At 44.1% G+C, this 24,030-nt stretch overlaps 1 protein-coding gene across 1 annotated transcript in view; it reads left to right on the top strand.

Moving 5' to 3' along the window:
- The window catches only part of LOC115628647 (unconventional myosin heavy chain 6), a 665,426-nt gene that overhangs the window by 393,169 nt on the left and 248,227 nt on the right, over nucleotides 1-24,030 (top strand). The window contains exon 11 of the mRNA XM_030524816.1: nucleotides 23,059-23,171. Coding sequence (XP_030380676.1) covers nucleotides 23,059-23,171 — 113 coding nt within the window. The remainder of the gene's footprint in view (nucleotides 1-23,058; nucleotides 23,172-24,030) is intronic.

Here is a 24,030-nt window from a genome sequence, read left to right as displayed (position 1 = left end):
AACGTAGCCATCAGAAGAATTATAGCCTGGATGAGCACAGTGGGCCTAGAACTGGCGCCACATAAATCGGAGGCCGTTTTAATAAGTAGCCGCAAAGTGGTGGAGGTAGCGCACGTCACCATCGGCAACCTGGTGTTGGCGTCCAAGCGTGCAATTATGTACTTGGGCGTCATGCTAGATACTAGGTTATCCTTCCGAGAGCACCTCGCCCATGCTGGGAAGAAAGCGTCCACGATGGCGCGATCTCTGGCGCGCATAATGCTAAATACTCGCGGTCCCAGGCAAGGAAGCAGACTTCTCCTAATGGGAGTCACACGGGCAATGATGCTATACGGATCTCCCGTCTGGGTTGAGGCCACAAAAACAAAGAGTTACATAAAGCCATTGGAAGTAACATATCGCCTTGGCGCTTTGCGCGTATGCAGCGCGTTCAGGACCGTATCGGACGACGCAGCCCTGGTCATCGCGGGTATGGTGCCTATAGACCTGTTGGCAAACGAGGCCGCCACTCTTCATCGGAGCACGAGAGCAGATGGCACGAGCGCGACGGTGATGCCCTCACTGCGTAGGGCTTTACGCTCTAACGCGAGGCAGGAAAGTCTACGGGCATGGCAAGAGCGATGGAATGTCTCCTCCAAGGGCCGCTGGACGCACCATCTGATTCCAGATATTCAGGCTTGGGTCGGGCGGAAGCACGGTTTCGTCACTTTCCACCTCACGCAGATTTTGAGCGGCCATGGGTGCTTCCGTAGTTACCTGTCCCGCTTCGGTCATGACGACGGAGAAGAATGCACCTTCTGCAGGCGCGGGGTGATAGAGGACCCACATCACGTGACCTTTGTGTGCCCCAGGTTTGAGAGAGCAAGAAGTCACCTCAACAACTGGCTAGGTGAACCCGTGTCTCCATTGAACTTCATCAGCAACATGATAGCGGACGAGCAATTCTGGAATGCCTGCTGCAAGTTTTCAGCCACAGTCATGGGGGAGTTGCGCAGACTTGAGCGGGAACGACATCGAGGCGAGATGTAGTCAGGTCGACGCCCGGGCGAAGCAATGCTCCACGGCCGTACCGCCTGGGCGCGGGCTTGTCTCAACCACTTCTTCACAACCTTCTCTTTACTCCTCTGCTCTACATCATATTACTTGTATATCCTTTTCTTTTCTTTTCTTTCAATAAACGAATTAAAAAAAAAAAAAAAAAACACACACACACACACACACACACACACACACACACACACACACACACACACACACACACACACACACTGGCCAACACTCGGGGCCCAAAGCAAGGTCGGAGGTTATTGCTTATGAGCGTAACCAGATCAATAATGCTGTACGCGGCACCGATATGGGCTGCCGCGGTGAACAAGAGGAGCTACATCCGCGACCTCGCTGCTACATACCGTCTTGGCGCTCTCCGTGTCTGTAGTGGATTCAGGACGGTTTCTGACGATGCCGTACTGGTGATCTCGGGGATGGCACCTATCGACCTCCTCGTCCTGGAAGCGAGCTACCTTCACAGTTTTGCTGCCGGGCGGCCTCGAAGGGACGCGCGGGCGGCGGCTAGACGTACGACGGTAAGCAAGTGGCAAGAGCGATGGGATGCCTCGTCAAAAGGCAGGTGGACCCACACGCTAATCACTAATGTAGCATCGTGGATCGGCAGAACACATGGCAAGGTCGACTTCCACCTGACCCAACTTCTGAGCGGCCACGGATGCTTCAGAAGTTATCTTCATAGATTTGGGCACGACTCCAGTGCGGAATGCCCGGCCTGCAGAGGGATACCGGAAGATGCTAACCACGTAGCCTTCCATTGCCCAAGGTTTGGGGCGGACAGAAGGAGACTGGAGGCGACAACCGGATCACCCCCAACGGCGTCGAACTTTGTGGCCAACATGCTCGCTAACGAAGTGTCGTGGGCTGCGAGCGCAAACTTTGCGGCCTCCGTTATGGGCAAGCTCAGGAAACAGGAGCGGGACAGGAGCGCGATATAAGCGGGTTGATCGGCCGGGCGAAGCAATGCCTAACGGCCGTACCGCCTGGACTTTGACCTGCGTATATCATTATTATTATTACTTTTACTTTTACTATTATTATTATTACTACTATTGTTATTTCTATCTATTCTATATTGTTATTTTTCCACTCTTTGTCAGTTTATATAAAGAATACAAAAAAAAAAAAAAAAAAAAAACACACACACACACACACACACACACACACACACACACACTGAGCTCAGGCTACTGTGGGGGTCACAGGTGGCGGATAGTGAACGGCCTGTGCAAACAGGCCAGCTGCGAATAACCAATAAGCAGTCCCCGACCAAGAGCAGCAAGAATGGAAAGTGCGTCTAAACGTGGGACATCCCGAGTAGCAGTGGCAAGACTGCAGACCCTAAAGAAGAACCGGCATACCAAGCCGAAATACCCACGAGCACACCAAATGGAGAAGCGGAAAAGCGGGTCCGAGGACCCATCAGGATCGACCCCAGTAAGATCCTGATTATGGTATACTGGGCAAACATGCAACACCTTGAACAGACGATATTAGGCTGGTGGGTGAGGTATTCTGTTACCAATATGGGCTGGAGTGGAATCTGGTCCAGACGGCTTTCAGGCTAATGCGTCACCTGCCCCCGTCCCGTTAAAACCTGGCAAGCCTCGTAGAACGCTCTTGTAATCGTCCCGTTAAGTTGGGGTGTAGGGTCAGTTAAGGTTATCCTTCTGTCTAGCTCCCGGTCTGGCTCTGAACACATGCACTCATAAGGTCTTGTGTCAACCCTCGCATGGCCTCCCTGCATTGCAAAGATAACCATGGGACCAAATAAGGGTAACTACACAACGAATACAAGATAACGGCTACGAATTGGGACCCAACAGCACAAAAATGGAAAAAACAACAACAACAACACTGGCGGAAGTACAGATAGGCTCTAGCCCTCAGGCCGGCGCAAAGAGCGCAAAAGAGGCACTAACGGGAAGCCCGGGGCAAAACCCGTTCCAAAAAGCATCGAGGCTACCACGCTCCCCAGTACAAACCCTGCAGGTGCGGAGTATGGAAAGATTACGGTCATCTCCTCCTGAACTAGAGAGCGAACCAATGCTAGTCCAGGTTCCGAAACAAGGGAGAGACCCTCTCACGAAGTTGGGGGAAAAAATCGGCGAGCTCAACGAAATGTTTGGTGGTGGGAGAAGGTCTATCCACCAACCAATGCGTGACCTGGTGGCGGTGATAACATCACTATACCAACAAATAGCTAGGGCCAAGGAGCCGCAGGCAGAGAAATCCGTGCGTACAAATGATAGGGGCACACAGACTGCCCGACAGCAAGAGGTACGCGGCACACCAAAAAGGCTAAGAGAAGAGGTAGAGAGACCTAGAAGAACACCTCCAAAAAAGACGAAAACTAACAGACAGGAGAACCAGGATAACACAGATGCAAGCATGCCGAAAAGAACACCGAAGCCAAAAACCGACAAAGCAAGCGGACCGAGTCAAGAGATGGAAAAGGCACCAACACAAGGAGGAAACAGCCAGGCAACCAGCAAGTGGATACAAGTATCCAAAAAGCGAAGGAGACCGCCTAGGCCTGATGTCATGATTATCAAGCCGACGGAGAAACTGTCATTCGCAGATATTCTCAGGAAGGTAAAAAGCGCCCTTGAATTGAAAACAGTCGGAGAAGAGGTCCATGCCGTACGGAAGACGCAAAAAGGAGAGCTGCTGCTCGAATTTAAGAGAGCAACCGATGTGACCACCGGACAACAACAGGAGCACATCAAAAGCATACTGCCCACTGAGGTCGAGGTCAGAATGCTTACACAAGAAGCCACGTTCGAGCTAAGGTATCTCGATGAAGTGACTACGGAGGACGAAATACTCACCGCAGATAGTGCGCGAGCAAAAAATCGACCTAGCAATCCTCAGCGAACACTACAGAGCGGATGACTCACAACGATGGACCACTAGCGGATGCAATAAAGCATCAATATGGACATGCGGCAAGTATCCACTTGAGAAGACGCACAGCGGCGAGGAAGGATACGTAAAAAGCACAGTGAACGGAATAACATACTACAGCTGTTACTACCCCCCCCCCCCCCCCCCCCCAGCATGCCGCTAGAGACGTACAGACATGCACTTGATAAGCTCGTCAAAGACGCGGAAGAAGTAAAGCCCATAGTTATCGCAGGCGACTTCAATGCATGGGCAGTCGAGTGGGGCTCAAATCGCACGAACCTCAGGGGAGAATACCTTCTTGAAGCGTTTGCAACCCTGGATGTAGCACTGCTCAACTGCGGTGAAAAGGACACTTTCTCCAGAGGGGGGAGAAGCTCAAAGATCGACATAACTTTCATTAGTTCTGCCCTACTACCCTCAGCGGAATGGCACGTATCGGATGAATACACGCACAGTGACCACCAGGCAATAATATTTGAGATCCACAGACGACCCACGAGACGGAACCCAACAAATGGCACCCGACCCAATCCTGGATGGAGAGACACCACCTTCGACAAAGAGGCATTCAAACTGTCGATGGGTGAGTGTCACCTAATGGGTAGTGCGAGCAACAAAGCGACCATCCTGATGCGTTGCATTGCTGATGCCTGTAACGCGTCTATGGCCAAGAAAGGCCAACAGGCTAGAAGACAACCCGTTTACTGGTGGAACAGACAGATTGCCGACCTCCGCAAGAAATGCATACGCGCACGTCGAATATGCCAGAGAGCTAGAGGTCGCGAAAACTTTGTCGAACTTCAAGAAGAGTATAAGGCTGCGAGAGCCACCTTAAAAAAATCTATCACCCAAAGCAAAAGGAACTGCTACAGAGAGATGTGCGACGACGTTGAGAATAACCCATGGGGCACAGGGTACAAGCTGGTAATGAAAAAGCTAAGCAGCTTCCGTTCACCAGTCACAACATGCGCTACGAAGCTCAAGGCAATTGTGGAGGGACTCTTCCCCCAGAGGGCAGAAATTACATACTCAGTGGCAAGCTGTGAGGCCACAGAAAACATCCCAGGTGTCACTCTTGAAGAATTAGAGGCGGCGAGCAGAGGACTAAAACTAAAGAAAGCACCTGGGGTGGATGGAGTCCCAAACATTGCCCTCAGGACGGCCATCGAACATGAAGCTGAACTATTCCGAGAGACCTTCGACGCATGCATTAAGGAGAGGAAATTCCCCCGGATCTGGAAGAAGCAAAGACTGGTGCTAATCCCAAAAGGAAATAGCGCCCAGGACGCTTCAGGCTACCGGCCGCTCTGCATGATCGACACTGCCGGCAAACTACTGGAAAAAATAATTAGCAGAAGACTGGACGAAGCACTGGAAGGAGATGGCCTCTCAGACCGACAATATGGCTTCCGCAAAGCCCGCTCCACAGTAGATGCGATAGCAGCAGTTATACACACAGCGAAAGACGCCATTAAAGGAGTGCGGTGGCTCGAGGGAGAAAAAGAGTACTGCGCCATTATCACGCTGGACGTAAAAAATGCCTTTAACTCAGCAGACTGGGATGTCATTCTTGCAGCACTTGATGGGAAAAATGTACCAAAGTACCTAGTAGAGATCATTAGGGACTACCTTAACGACAGAGTGCTCCTGTACGACACAGACGAAGGCAGAAAGCATTATGCCGTGACAGCGGGTGTACCACAGGGATCAGTGTTAGGCCCAATACTATGGAACATAATGTTTGATGGCATACTTAGGCTGGAACTGCCCAAGAGGGCAGAAATCACTGGGTTCGCGGACGATATAGTGTTGCGATAGCACTAGTCCTCGGTAAGCGGGACGGCCCCAATTGTCCGTCCCGTGCCAAAGTTGGCATTGATAATCTCGAGGCGTTGATGTGTTCAATTCTTTATTCAAACTTTAACTGTTCGTTTACATTTTTACTTAAAGTAAACTAAGCTAAGGCCGCGTAGCTGCACTGCCCGATACGCCGGCAGCGGAGCGGCTGCATTATATACTAGCTTATGTACTCAGCGCTGTTGGCAGCGAGAGCGCGAGAGAGTATGTTATGTGCACTTGAGGTGGCTGACACTAATTGCACTGACGCTGCGCTTATGTCGCCCAATGCATGCGCGATCATATTACGTCGCGTATGGATTATGCTTAGCTCTTGAGTTTGTATAAACATTGCAACAAAGTGTTACAGTGTGTATTCCTTATGTGTGCACACTACATCTCCCTCCTTTTGAAAAATAACGTAATATTATGAAGTTATTTTCTAAATTGTTTATCTATTAATTTCATGTATATCTAGTTATATATATAATTTTTTTTTTTTTACTATTATTATTATTATTTTTTTTGATGTAATCATAGAAAATTGATGAAAATTTTTATTTTTTTTTATTTATTGATATTTATATATATTTATGCTTGTGTATGGCCATACTTCAAGTTACGAATTAAAAATCTTTAACCTATCCTTATGTACTGTTTGTTTTTTTTTTTTTTTGTGTTTTGCGTTTTGCGACCATATACCTGTAACAATTAATCTAGCCTAGAGCGATAAGGTACTGCTCTAACCGTTTTTTTTTTTTTTTTTTTTGCACAAATTAATAATTAGAGAATCCTATTTTCTGTTTCCAAGTCCATAATGAACGTCTTCACAGGACCGTACTTCAGAGTAGAACATTCAAAAATATATTTGTGTAAAAGCTAACCACTGACGATTGGCGATTGCTGACCCAGCATTTTGAGAATGCCAATGAACAGGGTCATGAACGTATCGTCCGTAGAGACTCCTTTTAGTTAACTCGTCCTTTAATCGTAAGTACTTTGCAAAGGTACAACTGAAAATGCCATTCAAAAATGCATTAATTCATATACAGACAATCTATGCAGACAAAATAGCTTCTTCTTTTATTTTTACTTGGGTCACCGGGTCGAGTAGCGCTACTCTTATTAAATTTATTCTTTATTGCCCATATTTTTAAAGTATCTATTGAACTAATTCAAAGATCTTTTTCCACGGTACCTCTTTGAGTGTGGTCGATTCTGTATATACCGGCTTGCCTTTCAAGCCTTTGGAAAAACTGACCTAAGTCGAGAATTCCATTGGTACATATATAAATCGCCAACATCATATTACTTGACGTATACGTTGTCGTATACGTTGGGCTTTGAAGCTTTTATTTTATGGATTGCTTAGGCAATTTCCATTGTTCTTTTCCTGCGCAGGATTTTTGTCTACCTTGCCATCTTGCATACTTTTCCCTTTTTGCAATTTTATTTATTTTTTTTTTATTTTTATTCTTTGATGGTTATTCTTGATAACTCATCAGTTATTTAGTTCTTCTATTTTTTTTTTTATAATATGTGACATAACTTCGCTTAGCAAATTTGTCAAAATAAATTCAATTATAATACGTTATATTCTGCTCTTTGAAATAAAAATCCGATAAAGGCAAGTACTGTCTTTAGCTTCAGCCAAATATTTAAAGCCTGATACAACATTCATATGCGGCCAATGTAGCCAATAGGCCTGCCATGATTATATCTTTTCATGCAGAAAACAACGCGAGGCAAAGTTGTGGAACATCTGCGCCACCAAAATTATTCGATCAAAATTCAAAAATTTGGTATATATTTGGTATACCACAGGCATATAATCGCAACTTTTTGTACGCCTTTTTTTTGCGTATATGATTTACAATAATTATATTTGTGTATTAATTAATTTTTTTCTTTTTTTTTGAATACAAAAATATTAAGAAATGTTTCTTGCTTAACTTAAATTGAACAATTTTCCTGCCTATTTGTTCGAACAGCTTTACGGGCTGTACTTCTAATCGGGCAGAAAAGGTTCCGCTCAATTTTACAATTTTCCTTATTAATTATTTTACAATTTTCTTATTGGCTATTTTTTACAATTTTTCTTACATATATATATTTTAACTTAAATATGCATTACAAATTTTGCATTATAAGTTTTTATCTTTGCTTAATCATTAAATTTTCCTCTGGTGTCCCTTTTTGGATTGTCGTCTTGTGGCGTCCGCATCAGCTGGACGTCGCCGACTCCTGGCACGCTGATGCTCCATCGATGGCGCGAGTGGTGGTGTGCCCCTCGCGCTTGTTGATGTTGTGGCTTGTATTCCAACGTTGGTGCGAAAGGCGGTCCTATGCCCTTCGCACTTGTTGATCTTTTCAAATTAGATTGGTCCTTGATCCTCCAGGATCACTGTCACGGTCGCCATGTTGCGATAGCACTAGTCCTCGGTAAGCGGGACGGCCCCAATTGTCCGTCCCGTGCCAAAGTTGGCATTGATAATCCCGAGGCGTTGATGTGTTCAATTCTTTATTCAAACTTTAACTGTTCGTTTACATTTTTACTTAAAGTAAACTAAGCTAAGGCCGCGTAGCTGCACTGCCCGATACGCCGGCAGCGGAGCGGCTGCATTATATACTAGCTTATGTACTCAGCGCTGTTGGCAGCGAGAGCGCGAGAGAGCATGTTATGTGCACTTGAGGTGGCTGACACTAATTGCACTGACGCTGCGCTTATGTCGCCCAATGCATGCGCGATCATATTACGTCGCGTATGGATTATGCTTAGCTCTTGAGTTTGTATAAACATTGCAACAAAGTGTTACAGTGTGTATTCCTTATGTGTGCACACTACAATAGCAATAGTAGTGACGGGAAAACACCTTGACATACTGACAAGAATGTGTAACAAAACTGTAGCAATAGCTAGGAGCTGGATAGCAAGCATAGGACTCAAACTAGCTGACCACAATTCAGAGGTGCTACTTGTAAGCAGCAGGAAAAAAGTAGAGTTCATAACAATAGAAGTAGGGAATGAACAGATCACCTCAAAAGCAGCAATCAAGTACCTGGGAGTCATGATAGACAACAGACTCAACTACAAGGAGCACCTCAAATATGTTGGAGGACGGTGTGCTGGAGTAAGCAATGCCCTAGCACGAATAATGCCCAACCTTGGTGGACCGAGGCAAGACAGAAGGTTACTATTGATGAATGTAGTCACATCAGTAGCCCTATACGCAGCGCCCATCTGGTCTGAAGCAATGGCTAAAACTTCATATAAGAAGCACCTGCTCTCAGCCTACCGAAGGTGTGCCCTTAGGGTAGCTTTCTCGTTCCGTACTGTATCAACGGAAGCAGCAATAGTAATCGCAGGAATGCCACCGCTAGAGCTGCTGGCAGAGGCAGAAAAGCAGAGGTACCTTGGCAGAAGAACCGGCGTAACATACTCCCGGAGGCTAAGTGATGAGGCGATGGCAACATGGCAACACCGCTGGGACACATCCACCAAAGGAAGATGGACACACAAGCTGTTAGGAAACATAAAGGAGTGGATCGAAAGGAGACATGGGCAGGTCAACTACTATTTGGCCCAGCTGCTAACAGGACATGGATGTTTTCGCGCATACCTGCACAAATACAAGCATGACAACAACAACACTTGCCCGGAATGTGCAAGTTGCATAGAAGATGCAGAACACGTGTTCTTCCACTGTTCGCGAAACGACCGCCAGCGGAACCACCTAGAAAGGGTAGTAGGGGCGCAGGTTACACATAGTACGGTAGTAAACCTGATGCTGGCATCCATCGAAAACTGGACTCATGTGTGCGACTTCGCCAGAGAAGTCATAAAGCGACAAAGGATGGCAGAAAAAGAAAGAGCTGCAACCCTAGAGATCAGCACTCGCTGAATCACCACCCCCTGAAGTCATGCTTGACGGCGGTACCGGGGGGAACACATGGTCTGGAGGATACGGATAAGGATGGGGGTTTAGTACGTAGGCGCGAGCAAGCCAAAGAGTAAGTCTTGGCTCACATGCGAATCGTGCATATTGGTAGCTCGGGCTACCAATATCTTTCGAAGATTACCCAGCCTTTAGCTCGTATAGCTATAAAAAAAAAAAAACACACACACACACATACAAACAGCTGTTCGTGTAGTTGCGTGCAAACGATTGAAATAGCCAAAGCAAAATGTGAGACACTAATGTGTGAATGTCCATACATATGTGCACATCTATGTGTGTACATATGTATCTACATATGTATGTATGTACATTCGTCTTGCACTGACAGAGCAAGAAATGTTAATTAATTGAAAATTATATAATATAACATTTTTAAAAGTAATTTTTTCTTTGTTTAGTGCATTTGGCATTAGGGTTTTCATTAATAACTTTATGCAGCAACAACAAATATCAAATAGTTGGGGACATCACATACACACACTCACACACACAACAAGTAACAGTTCGTGTCTATGTGTGCGGTTCTCTACGTGCGGTAGAAAAAGTAAAGAGAAACATACATATGTATGTATGTATGTATGCCTGTGTATGAATATAGCATGTATGTACATTCGTATTAATGTATACATTGGGCAATCGAACACAGTTGTTTGATTGTAAAAAAAATAATGCTCTAAAAACAACAACAACTGCAAGTCATTGGCTCGCTCTTCTTCTTTCGTTTTGACCATTTAATGTTAATTGCAAAGGCAAAACACCAAAAGTTTACAGTTAAAGCAGAAACCGAATAACGGACCTACGCATATTCTGCTTCGCATTGCAGGCAGATGTATGTATGTATATGATTTGTTCTTATTGATCTCAATAAATAATTAGATTTTATTATTTAAATATTCTGCTTATTGCATTCAAACTTCGATATTTTGATGGTATCGGTGGCTTCAACTACCGAAAGTTTTACTCTAGCAAATTGAGATGAGAATTGTCAGTGCTTTTTGATCGTGGCTCATCGCTGCACGGCATTGACACGAGTCCGTGTCATGTTTCATATTCCGAGTTTGTGCGTGACCGTATTGACTCAATATGGCACGAAAAGACTCAAATGTGAATTTAAAATTAGGATATACCCTTATAATTATTCCCCTTTTTTGCACATAGTCTATCTTAAAACGTTGCGTTATTATACCTTGTACCCGTAGGGTAAAAAGGGTATATTAGGTTTGTGCAAAGTATGTAACATTCAGAAGGAAGCATCTCCGACCCCATAAAGTTATATATTCTGAATCAGCATGACGAGAGAAATCGATCTAGACATGTCCGTCCGTCTGTCCGTCTGGATGAATGCAAGGATCTCAGAAACTATAAAAGCTAGAATAACCAAAGTTGGCATCCAGATTCTCCTAGGTCCGAGGAAGGACGAGTTTATTATTATTTTTATTTAATTTTCCCCCTCTTCCCCCGCTACAGAATTTCGTCAATAGCGTCCACATTTCAAATGCTACCTGAACCAAACTTTGCGCACATAATTTATATATAATTGTCTATTGTTGTTCAAAATTTTATTCAATTCGGTCAATTCTAAGAAAAGTTATTAGCGAAACAAATTCTCGCCAGTACAACCCCCTCAAACTGCAGCAACAAGTTCGCTCTTCTTCTTCCTCTTTTTGCTGCTGCTATGGGCGCATATAACTCAGTGACGGAAGTTTACCTGGGTACAGGGTATTACACTGTCGGGCTTGCTCGACTGTAGCGTTCTCTCTTGTCTCTATATAAAACAGTTTGTCCTGACTAATTGGTGATCAACGCACAGCCCAAACGGTAAAAGATGAAATTTGGATTCAAGTATCCATCATAGTGTAGGAGCACACTAAGAAAGGCTTTTGGAAAATTCTAGCTCCAAAGGGGAGAAAACGAGCTTTAAAAAATATTAGTTATAGTGGTCATGTTCGTTTAACGAAATAGTTTGGCAAGAACAAAAATGTAACGGACTACTGAACAATTTTTTGTCAAGAACAGAAAATGTTCATTTAAATACCTTAAATGCCATCCTACTGGTAACTTACAAGGTGAAAACATATGGGTAGGTTATGCACACACAAAATAAATACAATTGGAAACATTATATTGAGCCGGGTTAAGACGGGCAATACCTGCTAGTAGTTAATATAAATAATATAAAAAATATATGTACACATTAATTTAATGTATTAATTAATTATTATCTAGCCAATAACTTGAATTGTAGTGAATTCATTTTTATTTGTGTATGAATTTTTCTGTGTGGCAGTGGGATAGTCACGGACCGGTCAAAAACTAATCCAAAAACGGACCGGTCCGGACCGAACATACTCGAACATACATACTTTTTGCAGTTCTCTGATACATACACTCACATAGAGAATTTAAAAAAAATGTTAATCGATTTTACTTCTCACGGTATTCGAACTCACGTAAAGGGTGTATAATTGCACCTTTACATAGCAATTGCATCTATGTGAGTGTATGAATGTCTATGCGCGTCTATTCGTGTCTGTGTGAACATGTTTGCAGTCAACCAAAGCACCAGCATCAACAACACCTGCGGGCAGCGCGTGGGCAGCAAATATATTTATGGCAATAACTTCTTGTTAAATATGTACAGTTGGTAGCCAAACGGGAACCGCGTAAACGTTTTGTCTGAATATAATTGGTAGTCAACCAATATATTTAATAGTCGAGTGCATATATGCAGTTGGTAGCCAACCAGTGTATTTGTGTCTGCAAACCGCCGAAGCTCTGAATAATAGAATATAGTTGGTAGCCAACCAATATATTTCACAAGTGCGCCATAGCTGTCGCGCATTTCTTGGTATACATACGAATTTTCGCCGCGATCCGTTATATTCGTGGCGTGAGAAAGAACAAGACGACGCTTCCATTTCGCTGCTTTGAAAGTCACACATGTACGCATTGAGCTTAGAACTAGTTCCATTTGTGTGCGAAGATTAAAACTGGGGAAATTGATTGAGACTATTGTGATACTGTGAGTTGTATGAGGAAATGCAATTTGAGAAGCAGAAAAATGAGCTCGTGCGATGAAACTGAAGACTTGGAAACCACCATTTGTGAGAAGGACAAGGTGGAATGTAGTGATATTTTAAGCTTGAAGTCCCTAACAAAAGTTACACTGCAAAATCAACAAGAAATGAGGACACTGACAGAGTCTGTGGTACAGAATCAACGAGAGATGTCAAGCTTGATGACACTGACAGAGTCTGTGCTACAGAATCTGCAAGAAATATCAAGGCAATGGTAAGACAAACTCAGCAAGATATAATTCGGTTGGACGAACGGGCTGTGACGTCAAAAGAAGCAGATCCAGCTCGCAAGGAGAATATGTGTGTGCCGTCGTCATTAGACACACCTTTTGGTGAGTTAGCTAAGAATGAAAATACGACGCAGGAAATTGACGGCGCGATGCCTCAATACACACAAACGCCGGAAAGGTTGTACGATCTTCCACCCTTTTCTGGATCACCCCAAGAGTGGCCGTTATTTATTGCTAATTTTAACGATACCACGAATGATATGTCAGTCCTCAAAATCTAATTCGTTTGCATAAGTGTCTTAAAGGCGAAGCCAAAATTATAGTTGCCGCTATGATGATATATCCGGAAAATGTGCCCAAGGTGATTGAGGAGTTGGAGTTTCGTTTTGGTCGGCCAAAATTACTCGTCGGTACACAGTTGGCCAAAATAAGGGTATTCCCAAAAATTCCATATAACAAACCGAATCAAATAATTCACTTGTCAACAAAGGTACGTTGTGCAGTCGCCTTTTTAAATTAATCTAAATGTCGTCAACATTTGAGTATCCCAATGCTAATGGATGAACTTGTAAACAAATTGCCAAATGACTATCAAATGGGTTGGATAGGGTATACAGCCGACTTTAACAAAACCAAAGCCCATGCTTCATTTAAATATAATTACTAATGTTTTATTATGTCCTTTATGTAATGATAAGCACACCCTGAGCCAATGTACGGTATGGATCGAGAGTATGGATGTGTCGGCCCGTTGGAACATTGCAAAGGCCCACCGACTTTGTTTTGCTTGCTCACAACATGCAGAACTGTGAACAGAAAGTTAAATACGGAATTGGAAATTGTACTCGTGTGCACCATCAAACGCTTCATCAAGTATCAGCCAATGGTCAGATTGCCAATTCTAATAACGAGAAACAAGAATCAGAAACGCGAAGACCAATTATGACATTGATGTTAAATAATGTCTATAGTAATCAGTTGATCAAGATATTGCTAGCTTGGACCATACAAAACGGTCCAAATGGAAAGTGTGATGCGTTTGCTATGTTTGACGAAGGTAGTGCCATAACTATGATCGAAAGTAATATTGCGTCTAAACTTGGTTTAAAGGGTCTTGAAAGACCTTTGTCCTTAAAACGGTACAATAATAGAATAGTCACCGAACGGTCCAAGCGGGTCTGCCTTGAAATTGCTGACAGTAATAATAGCTGTCGATTTGATCTAAAGTGTGTTCAGACAGACAATGAATTACATTTACCAGTCCAATCATTTTCTAAAGATAATTTCCATCACCTTCGTAATTTACCCATAGCGGACTATAAACATGCCAAGCCTGTTTTGTTGATAGGTCTCGACAATTTACACTTGGGATTATCGAGAACTATAACTGAAAATGGAAAAGTCGATCCAGTCGCCATTAAGACAAAACTCGGGTGGTTGGCGTTTGGACCAACAACATTACATGGAAAAACTTCAAATTTGCCTCCTTTGGAAGGAGCACGTGGTGCTGCCTGATAGCTTCGACATGGCTCAAAAACGACTGACGAATATTAAAAGGAGAATAAAAAAAGACAAAGAGTTTGCTCACAAGTATAAATCAGAGATGAAAAAATATATTCAGAAGGAATATGCACGAAAACTTACGCCGGAGGAACTAACCCATTCATAAGGAAGGGTATGGTATTTACCTTATTTTGCTGTACAGACTGTCCATAAACCTGACAAACTTCGTATCGTTTTTGATGCTGCCGCCACTGTTGCAGGCATATCATTAAACTCGTCACTTCTCAAGAGTCCAGAACAAGCCAAGCCACTACTATCCATGTTACTACAATTTCGATTAAACAAAATTGGAGTTGCTGCTGACATAAGAGAGATTTCTCAAATTTAAATCCGACCAACCGATCAGTCCGCTCAACGTTTCATTTGGCGAAACAGTGTTACAGATGAACCTATTCAACACTATGCTATGACATCTTTAATTTGTGGAGTAGCGTGCTCACCATATTGTGCCGAGTATATAAAGAATTTGAATGCCGAAGAATTTCGTTACCAATTTCCGAAGGCTGTGGACACCATTCTTAATCATCATTACGTCGACGATTTGGTCATGAGTTTTGGCTCAGAATTGGAAGCCATTGAGATTTGTAAACAGATTGTACACATACACCAAAAGGGTGCATTCGAGTTGCGAAATTTCATATCGCATTCAACAAAGGTTCAATCGACAATGAATAGTGCGCCATTGATCAAGGACAAAATAAACATGGAGAGTCAAAGTAGTAGCGATAAGGTCTTGGGTATGTACTGGAACACCAACAAAGATGTTTTTCAGCTTGAAACAAAGTTTTACCGAATTCCAAACGTGGTAATGAGAGGCCTCAGGGTCCCGTCAAAGAGAGAATTGCTTGGAATAGTGATGGCCGTTTTTTATCCATTTGGGCTGATCGCTAACTTTCACATATATGCCAAAATAATAATACAAAAAACATGGAACTACCGGTTGGAATGGGATGATATGAGCCAGAACTTCAAAAGGAATGGTATCACTGGTGGTCGGAACTACAGAATATGTCAAAGATTCACATCCCTCGTTGCTATTCAATAAATATGAGCGAAAGCCCTCAATTACACGTCTTCGTTGAGGCTAGCCAAACTGCATTTGCAGCTGTGGCGTATATTCGTACAACATCTGTAAAGTTAAAAGAAGTAGCCTTCGTAATGGGAAAAACTCGTCTTGCGCCAACCAAGCTTTTTTCTATTCCACGGCTGGAGCTGCAGGCTGCAATTCTGGGTGTTCGTCTTTACACTCTTATTCAAAAATACCACAATCTGTCGATCAGCAAAACAAAGTGTTGGAGTGATAGCAAAACGGTATTGCATTGGATTCACTCTAAACAACGGAAGTTTAAGCCATTCGTTGCTCATAGGATTGCAGGAATCATCGCCACAACAAGTCCGGCACAATGGAAGTGGGTACCCACCGCCGAAAATACTGCCGATATAGCAACCCGCCAAGCTGATAAGCTACAAATCTGCTGTGAAGGACCATGGATATCTGGACCAGCATTTCTTAAGAAGCCAGAGGACTGCTGGCGACAACTTGATGTAAAACCGCCAATTTTTCTTCTTTTACTAAATTGAAAAGGGTAACTGCATGGGTTTTGCGTGCCAAAACATTGTTTAAGTTCAGAGCCAAAGATGTTTCTACAGCCAAGGGACCGTTGAAATCTATTGGAAGCTGATAACACGATATGTAAACTAGCCCAAAGGGAGAACTTTGCTGAAGAGATCGCCAAACTTTCACGGAACGAGCCTTTGACGAAGAACAACTCTGTTTTTAAGCTGTCACCATACTTGGAGACGGATGGACTCCTACGTCTTTCGGGTCGACTTGATGAGGCGCATTATCTGCCATTTAATTCGCGACGCCCAATAATGCTCCTACGAAATCACATAGTCTCAAAACTGGTGATGCGCCACTTTCACGAAAAGTTCCATCACCAAAACAATGCCGTAATCATAAACGAATGTCGACAAAGATTTTGGATACCGAACGCTGAATCGCTATTGAAGAAAGTACACCGGCAATGCGCTCAGTGCATTATAGATCGAAGCAACGGTGGATTGTCATATTTACTTGCCAGACTATTGGAGCAACGCACCTTGAAATAGCCGAGAACCTGTCCGTTGATAATTTGCCTACGAAACTTCGTAAACCGCAGAGGAATGCCCGACGTAATAAGGAGTGATAATGTCACAAACTTTATAGGAGCCCAGAAAGAATTAGCTGCGGAAAGACGCCTCTTTGATGTTGAAGCTGTTGTGGACCAAACAGCACGACGTGGCATCAAGTGGCTTTTCAACATCCTACATCCTAGTACCGGAGGCATTTGGGAACGCCTCATTCGAATCATTAAAGGTTTACTTGCCAAAACAATACGCGATGTTGCTCCACGTGTAGAAACACTTCGTTCCGCACTCATCGAAGCAGAGGATATCTTGAACTCACGCCCGCTCACAGAGCTGACACTCTTACACGAAGATGATGAACCGTTGACTCCAAACCATTTCCTGATTGGTTGTGTCAACTCAACGCAGACACCAAGCCCACCAGAAGCAACAATATGTCTACGTAAACAGTGGCGAATTTCTCAAGCGCTGAAAGATCGTATGTGGAAACGTTAATTTGTTGAATTGGGTCACATTGAAGGACAAATATGACCGCCTACAATTTAAGTTTGTCATTGTCATTGTAATTGCCGAAACGAACAGACGCGAAAGAAATACAAAATTGAAACGAATTTATAATTGGAAATGAGAAGTGTTTTTATTGCCGCCGCCGAAACCTTAGAGCATATTTTACTTCAAATTTGATGTTCCTAGGTCTTAGTCTCCGAGATATAGGCGATTATACGAACGGCGTTACGGAAAAACCCGTATACGTACATATGTGTGTATCCTCATTTAAATGTTGTGCAGTTGCATAAGTTGACCAAATAACTTTTCCAAATTGTACAGCTTTTAATTTTAGAAATTAATTGCCTTGATTTGCATACATATGTATGTTCATATAACGATACTTATTGTACTTATGTCTTAGCTCTTGAATCATACCAAATTAATTTGCTTTTTGGGAAATGAACTCTTTACAACCTTTATAGAGTGTCCGAAGAGAAATATCATATAGTAGGTAGGTAGGTCGGAGCGGCAGCCAGGGTATGCACCCCGACTCACTTAGGCCCTGGAGATTGGCCCGTTGTGATACCGCATGGACAAGTCCACTTCCTAAAATACCCGTGTTTGGCTGCATGTCTGCGCGAGTATTACGTCCATCCAGCTGCCTGGATGAACTTGAAAATGTCTATCGGCTTCTTGTTTGCTAGTGCCGATAGATTTGGTAGGAGGCTGTCTCCTAGGTATCGTTGTCTTGTCATTGACAAAGCCGGGCAGTCGCAGAAGAGGTGTGTTACCGTTTCCTCCTCTTCCACGTCTCTGCAGCTTCTGCAGAAATCGTTATGGTAGAGTCCTAGTCTGGCGGCATGGGTGCCCACCAGCCAGTGCCCTGTGATGGCTCTGATTACAACTGAGCATTGGCTTCTGCTCAGTTTGCAGAGTTCAGAAGATCGTCTCTTGTTGAGGGTTGGCCATGTTTGGCGTGTGATTCTACAGGAGTCAGTGTCGGTGGTCCACATTTGATTGGCGACCAAGTCAAAGTGGTTTCGGACTGACAGTTTACAGCTGGCCATCGGTGTACCGACGCTCTCCTTGTCTGGAAGGAGGGAGGCGGTGGTACCGTGTCTTGCCAGCTCATCGGCTATGCAGTTTCCCTCGATACCCCTATGGCCTGGGACCCAAATGAGGTATATAGAGAGCTGTGTTGCCATGTCGTGAAGAGATTTGCGACAGTTCTGTACTGACGTCGAGTTCGACGTGATGGCATTAAGGGATTTTATAGCCGCTTGGCTATCCGAGTATATGCAGATTTCTCTGGTATGTGTGGCTGGGCTTGGCAGTATAAGAAGAGCTTCTTGAATGGCTATGATTTCCGCCTGGAACACACTGCAGTGATCCGGTAGCCTGAAGGCTTTTCTGATGCCGAGTTCTTCGCAGAAGACACCCCCGCCTACGCGGTTATCCAGCTTAGAACCGTCTGTATATATTTTGATGGAATTGGTTGGGCCTGGCGGGCCGAAGTTCCAATCTTCCCTAGAGGGAATGATGGTGTGGAATGGAGTATGTGGATACTCCTCTGCGATGCAGTGGTCAGTGACTGATGGGATAGTGTCATTTCCTCTCAGAATTTTGGCATGGCCAAAGCATTCTTCTGACCACTGGATGGTTTCTCTCATGCGAAGAGCCGCCAGCGTGGCGTTCATTTTTCCCATGAGATGTATTGGGAGTATTCCCAGAATTGCATATAGTGCATCATTTGGAGTAGTACGTAGGGCGCCCGAGATCGTTAGTTCAGCCTGTCGCTGAACTTTGTTAAGTCTCTGAAGAGATGAGTTTTTCGTAAGTGATGGCCACCATATGGAGACACCATATAAAAGTATGGGTGTGATTATTGCAGTATATAGCCAGTGGACCACATAGGGGGGACGAAGAGATGGGATTTTGTATTTCCTCGTGAATAATACCAGCTCAGTTTTGCTGGGGTTTACACTTAGGCCACTTGACGTTGCCCAAGTTGAAAGTGTGCTTAATGCATCAGTGATGCGTTCGCACAAAGTTTGAGGAAATTCACCCGAGAAGGAAATGGTCACGTCATCTGCGTAGGCTATCGCGCGGCATCCCCCTATCCCTTCTAAGGATCGTAGGAGTGAGTTAACCGCCACGTTCCATAAGAAGGGTGAGGGCACACCGCCCTGAGGCGTTCCGCCACTCACATATCTGGATACCGTGGACAGCCCCAGTGTAGACTTGATGGACCGCCTAGTAAGAAGCTGTCTTACCAGTTCCACAATGGAGTTGTCCATCCCTAGATCGGTGAGTAAGCTTGTGATGGCGCTCGGAGACACATTGTTGAAAGCACCTTCTATGTCTAGGAAGGCGATTAGTGTATAATGTTTGACTTTGAGAGCCTTTTCGATGCCCGAAGTGACAGCATGGAGTGCCGTTTCTGTAGATCTGCCTTTGCAGTATGCGTGTTGAGAGCTTGAAAGCTCTGAGAGGGGGATCTTGCTTCTTAAATAGAGACCCATTAATCTCTCGAATGTCTTTAATAGAAAAGATGAGAGACTTATCGGTCTGAAATCTTTCGGGGTAGTGTGCGAGGCTTTACCTGCTTTGGGTATGAAGACCACTCTTGATCTAAGCCAAGCTTCTGGGATATTCCTTGTCAGGAAGATCTTGTGAAAAATATCTGCCAGCCATCTGATGACAGTATTTCCTGCGTGAATTAGCTGCGCCGGAATGATATTATCCGGCCCTGCAGACTTATAGGGCTTGAAGCTTTTTATTACCCATCTAATATTATTTTCAGATAGAAGATAGGGTGGCGTTTGAGATGGACCTGCGCTTGCTGAATGGCTGGTTGGTTTGATGCTTGTAGAGCTGGGAAAATGGGTGCCTAGAAGCAGCTCTAAAGACTCTTGACATAAAAGTATGTTAGTAGACAGGATGTAGTTAAAAATGGACTCACCCCGTACATTGGTATCTGTGCTACCCCACTGAGTGTGATGAGCGTTGGCATCGCATCCTATGAGCAGATCTATGTTGTTCTGCCTGCTGTCCTCTATTATCTGTCTTGTCAACAGAGGTGGAGGGTTAGCTTCCTCGTAAGCCATATAGGCTGAGCATATTCTTAGAGGCTTTGGCTTAGCCTCAATGCATGCAGCTGTGTTATCTTCATTACTGAAATTGGATAGCAGAAAAATGTTTATGTTTTTCTTGATTAAAATGCAGGTTCTGGTCTTGCCTGAGCTCTTCGCTGTGATCAGCTTATACTCCTTCGTCCCCAGTCCAGAAACCTTGTCCCTACGGACCCAAGGTTCCTGAATGAGGACTACGTCGATGTCGTCTTTGCTCAGACGATGTATTAGGGCAGCTGTTGCTGCTTTGCAGTGGTGGAGGTTAATCTGTAGAAACCTCAAGGGCATCTACCTCCATCTCCACCACTGTCCTATCGGCCTCGTCGTCGTCTAGGATGAAGTCCTCATCCTCGTGGCCTAAAGTAGCGAACCCTTTTGCCAGTTCGGAGGTTTCGGAGGAATATCCTTCAAGGATATCCTCATCATCCGACGCGACCTCTGTTACAGGACTGCCTGGAACGACCGGTTCTGCGTCTGCTGGTTCCGCGCTTTGTGTGGTGGACTTGCCACTCGCTGTATCTCCTCGGTAGACACGTATGGCTACCGATTTGTAGCCATACCTGGCCAAATTTCCACATCTTGCCAGCTCGTCCACCGATTCCTTATTGATAACGAGTACGATCTGGCGCGTGGTCCCTTCCGCCTCCTCTACCTTGACCACGCTCCAGTCGTCCGTTTTCATGCTAGGGTTGCAGATCTGAAACACCTTCAGGATCTCTTCTGGCTTTTCTGGTTTGGCCGATACCCTGACCCTGGCACGTGGTCTACTGGGTATGTCGCGCCAGTCCACCGCAACCAATTTTGCACCTGGATACACTTCTCCGAGTGCTGCAATAGATTTCTTATAGGCTTCGGCCGACCGCTTGTCATGACAAGCGATGGCCTTGACCCTGCCTTGATGCCATCCTGCATCGTCGCATATAGGTGGTGGTCCTCCACTCGTTGCCAGGTCCGTCAGAAACCGACCTTGCAGCTCGTTTTCGACTCCTGCCCATCGGTGTCTCGGGATAAGACCATCTTTGCTGCCCGTGTCAAGGACACCAATGAGGATCTTATCCTTCGCCACTTCTGCGAAGGTTCGATGCAGAGGCTGCGGAGGTCGTGTTCTTTTCGCTGGTTGTGGCGGCGTATCTTCTGCCGACCTCTGCCTTTTCGGGGCATTTTTATTTCTTCTTACCGGAGCTGGCTTGAAATCCGGTAAGATTTTCTTCGCCCATTTCACCATCCTTCGACCGTCTGGTGACATCTCGGGGGTGGAGTGGTTTTTTTGGAGTATGTCTGCTGCGCGTCTCTTGTCTTGAAACGACGTTTTTGTTTTTGGTGGTAGCCTTGCCGAAGTTTCTGGCTCTGCGGAGCTACCAGCCTCCTCCAAATCTACTGCTGGCTTGGCAGCTTGGCTTAGCTGCTTCGCCTTCGAAGTGGAGGGGGTCTGATGCTCCCCAGATTCTGAGACAACCGATTGGCTTGTCGGATTGTCTCCACCTGCACTGGCAGCAATGGGATGGGAGCTGCTAGGAGTTCCCATCCTGGCGACAGTCAAATCTATGACCATCTGGTTAGAGGGATTTGAGGTCCCGTCCGGCTTATGGCGAGTTCCGGTCTCATTGTTTTGTTTTAGTTTATTTTGTCTTTTAATTTCTGGTTTCATGTTGGTCCCACGAGTAGTCGGGAAGGGTTGGGTCACCCGTGGCAAAGCCCGAGTACCACGGGAAGCCTGATTTAAACTGGAGGTCGGCAGGTATCCCGAGTTCGCATAGTAGAGACTGAGCACCCCCTCAGCCACGCATCCATCGGCCTAAGCTGTTCCGCTTTGGATTGGGGAAAATTTTATAGAGTTTTCAGCTCTCGCCCGACCACCATTAGTCAGCACCGCAAGGCAGAGACATGACCGTGCCAAGGGCCTGCTTCCAGTCGTATATTTGTAAGCACAAATACTGAGCCAGCAAAAACGGGCAATACCTGCCCGTAGGGTAAAAAGGTCATATTAGTTTCGTACCAAGTATGTAACAGGTAGAAGGAGGCATCTCTGACCCCATAAAGTATGTATATGATTTCATAATCAGCAGGACGAGACGAATTCATCTAGACATGTCTGTCTTTTCGTCTGTCCGCATTTCCGTCCATTAGTCTGGATGACCGCAAGAATCTAAAAAACGATAACAGCTGGAATAACCAAAATTGGTGTCCAGATTCTCCTAGAATCAGAATTTTGCTCCTATCACATAAACTAGTAGCAGTATTATTTAATATCTAATCGAAGTTGGTCAATTCTGCGTGCCAGCGGTTGCGGAAGGCAGCAGTGAAGACGGCGGTAGCGTAGACGGCTGACGGAAGCAGTAGCTTGAGTGCAGTGAACGCTACGGTGTGACGTATTATATGTTATCGATGCAAAAGTCAGGTCAGCATTTATGGAAATGTGGCACTATGTTTCCGAATCTAGCTGACTTTGTAATATTTGGTTTCAAGTGTTTTGCACATATCTAACCTTATTAATACACCGACAATTATTAGCGAATCAATTTCACTCCAGTACTACAAGTATGTACATACAGAGTATTTCAAAGTCAAGACACCCGTCTTTAGCTTTTCCACTTATTCATTCATAATATCATATCATTATAAGTTTATATGTTTACTTACATTTTGCTAATTTTTCATTACTGATTAATAGGTTGCAACCGCGTTGCGTGAGTTACGAAAAGTGGACGCAGAAATGAAAAAAAGAGAAAAAATTCAACAGGAAGCATCCGAAAATGGTTTTCAAGCTATTAAAGATTGTGAAAGGTAAGAAAGAATTTTTTATTTAATTTAATATTTAATATATTATATTTTTATATTTAATTTTATTTATTACGATAGTAATGATTACAAAACTCAATCGAACCCGAAGTTCGCATCTAAGTAGTGTAGATATGGGATTCCCACCCTTTTTCACCAAAACTCCTCAAATTTAGCAAGGGCGCCCACCATGTGGTGTGGTAGATATTAAAAGGATATTCAATATCAAAGTATCTAACCATATTTCACTTCCAACTAGAGATCCAATTCGAGTCTAATTAAATATCTTACGCAACTCAACTCCAACTTACTAAAATAATTCTAAGTTGTATCAGGATCCAAACCACTGATGCGAATACGTAATATTTCTATGTTGGCTTATGAACCAAACCACTAACCCAATTATTTTAACTTGTATGGAGAATATATCAATATATCAATACATAAAGAAATATTTACAAGTTGTATCAGGATCCGAACCAATCGATCGAAATACATTCTATTTTTAGATACGAGCATGATCCTATCCACTAACCTGATTGCATTAACTTGTATGGGGAAATATCACATGCAGCTCAATACCGATTAGTAAAAATGTTTAGAATCGCAACCAAAATATTATACCACAGACAGTTTGTTGGCTAAGGCGTCAACCAATTGTAAACATTTTTTTTTTGGAAAAACAGTTACATTTTAAATAAACCCAAATCGGCATGGTGTTGAAATACCTTTTGGACATGGATAGTTCATTGGTTTTTTGGTAAAGGCAATGTTTATATATTTTTGATAGTTAATAATAAGCGTTAGTTAATCTGCTGCACTAGTGCATAAAGCATTGAAGTACGAATACATCAATAAGGAAAAA

The sequence above is a fragment of the Scaptodrosophila lebanonensis genome, unplaced genomic scaffold (assembly GCF_003285725.1).
Source record: "Scaptodrosophila lebanonensis strain 11010-0011.00,11010-0021.00 unplaced genomic scaffold, SlebRS2 tig00000122-arrow-arrow-pilon, whole genome shotgun sequence".
Lineage (NCBI taxonomy): Eukaryota > Metazoa > Arthropoda > Insecta > Diptera > Drosophilidae > Scaptodrosophila > Scaptodrosophila lebanonensis.
Note: the sequence above shows the minus strand (reverse complement) of the source record. Positions and strands in the feature narration are given on the sequence as shown.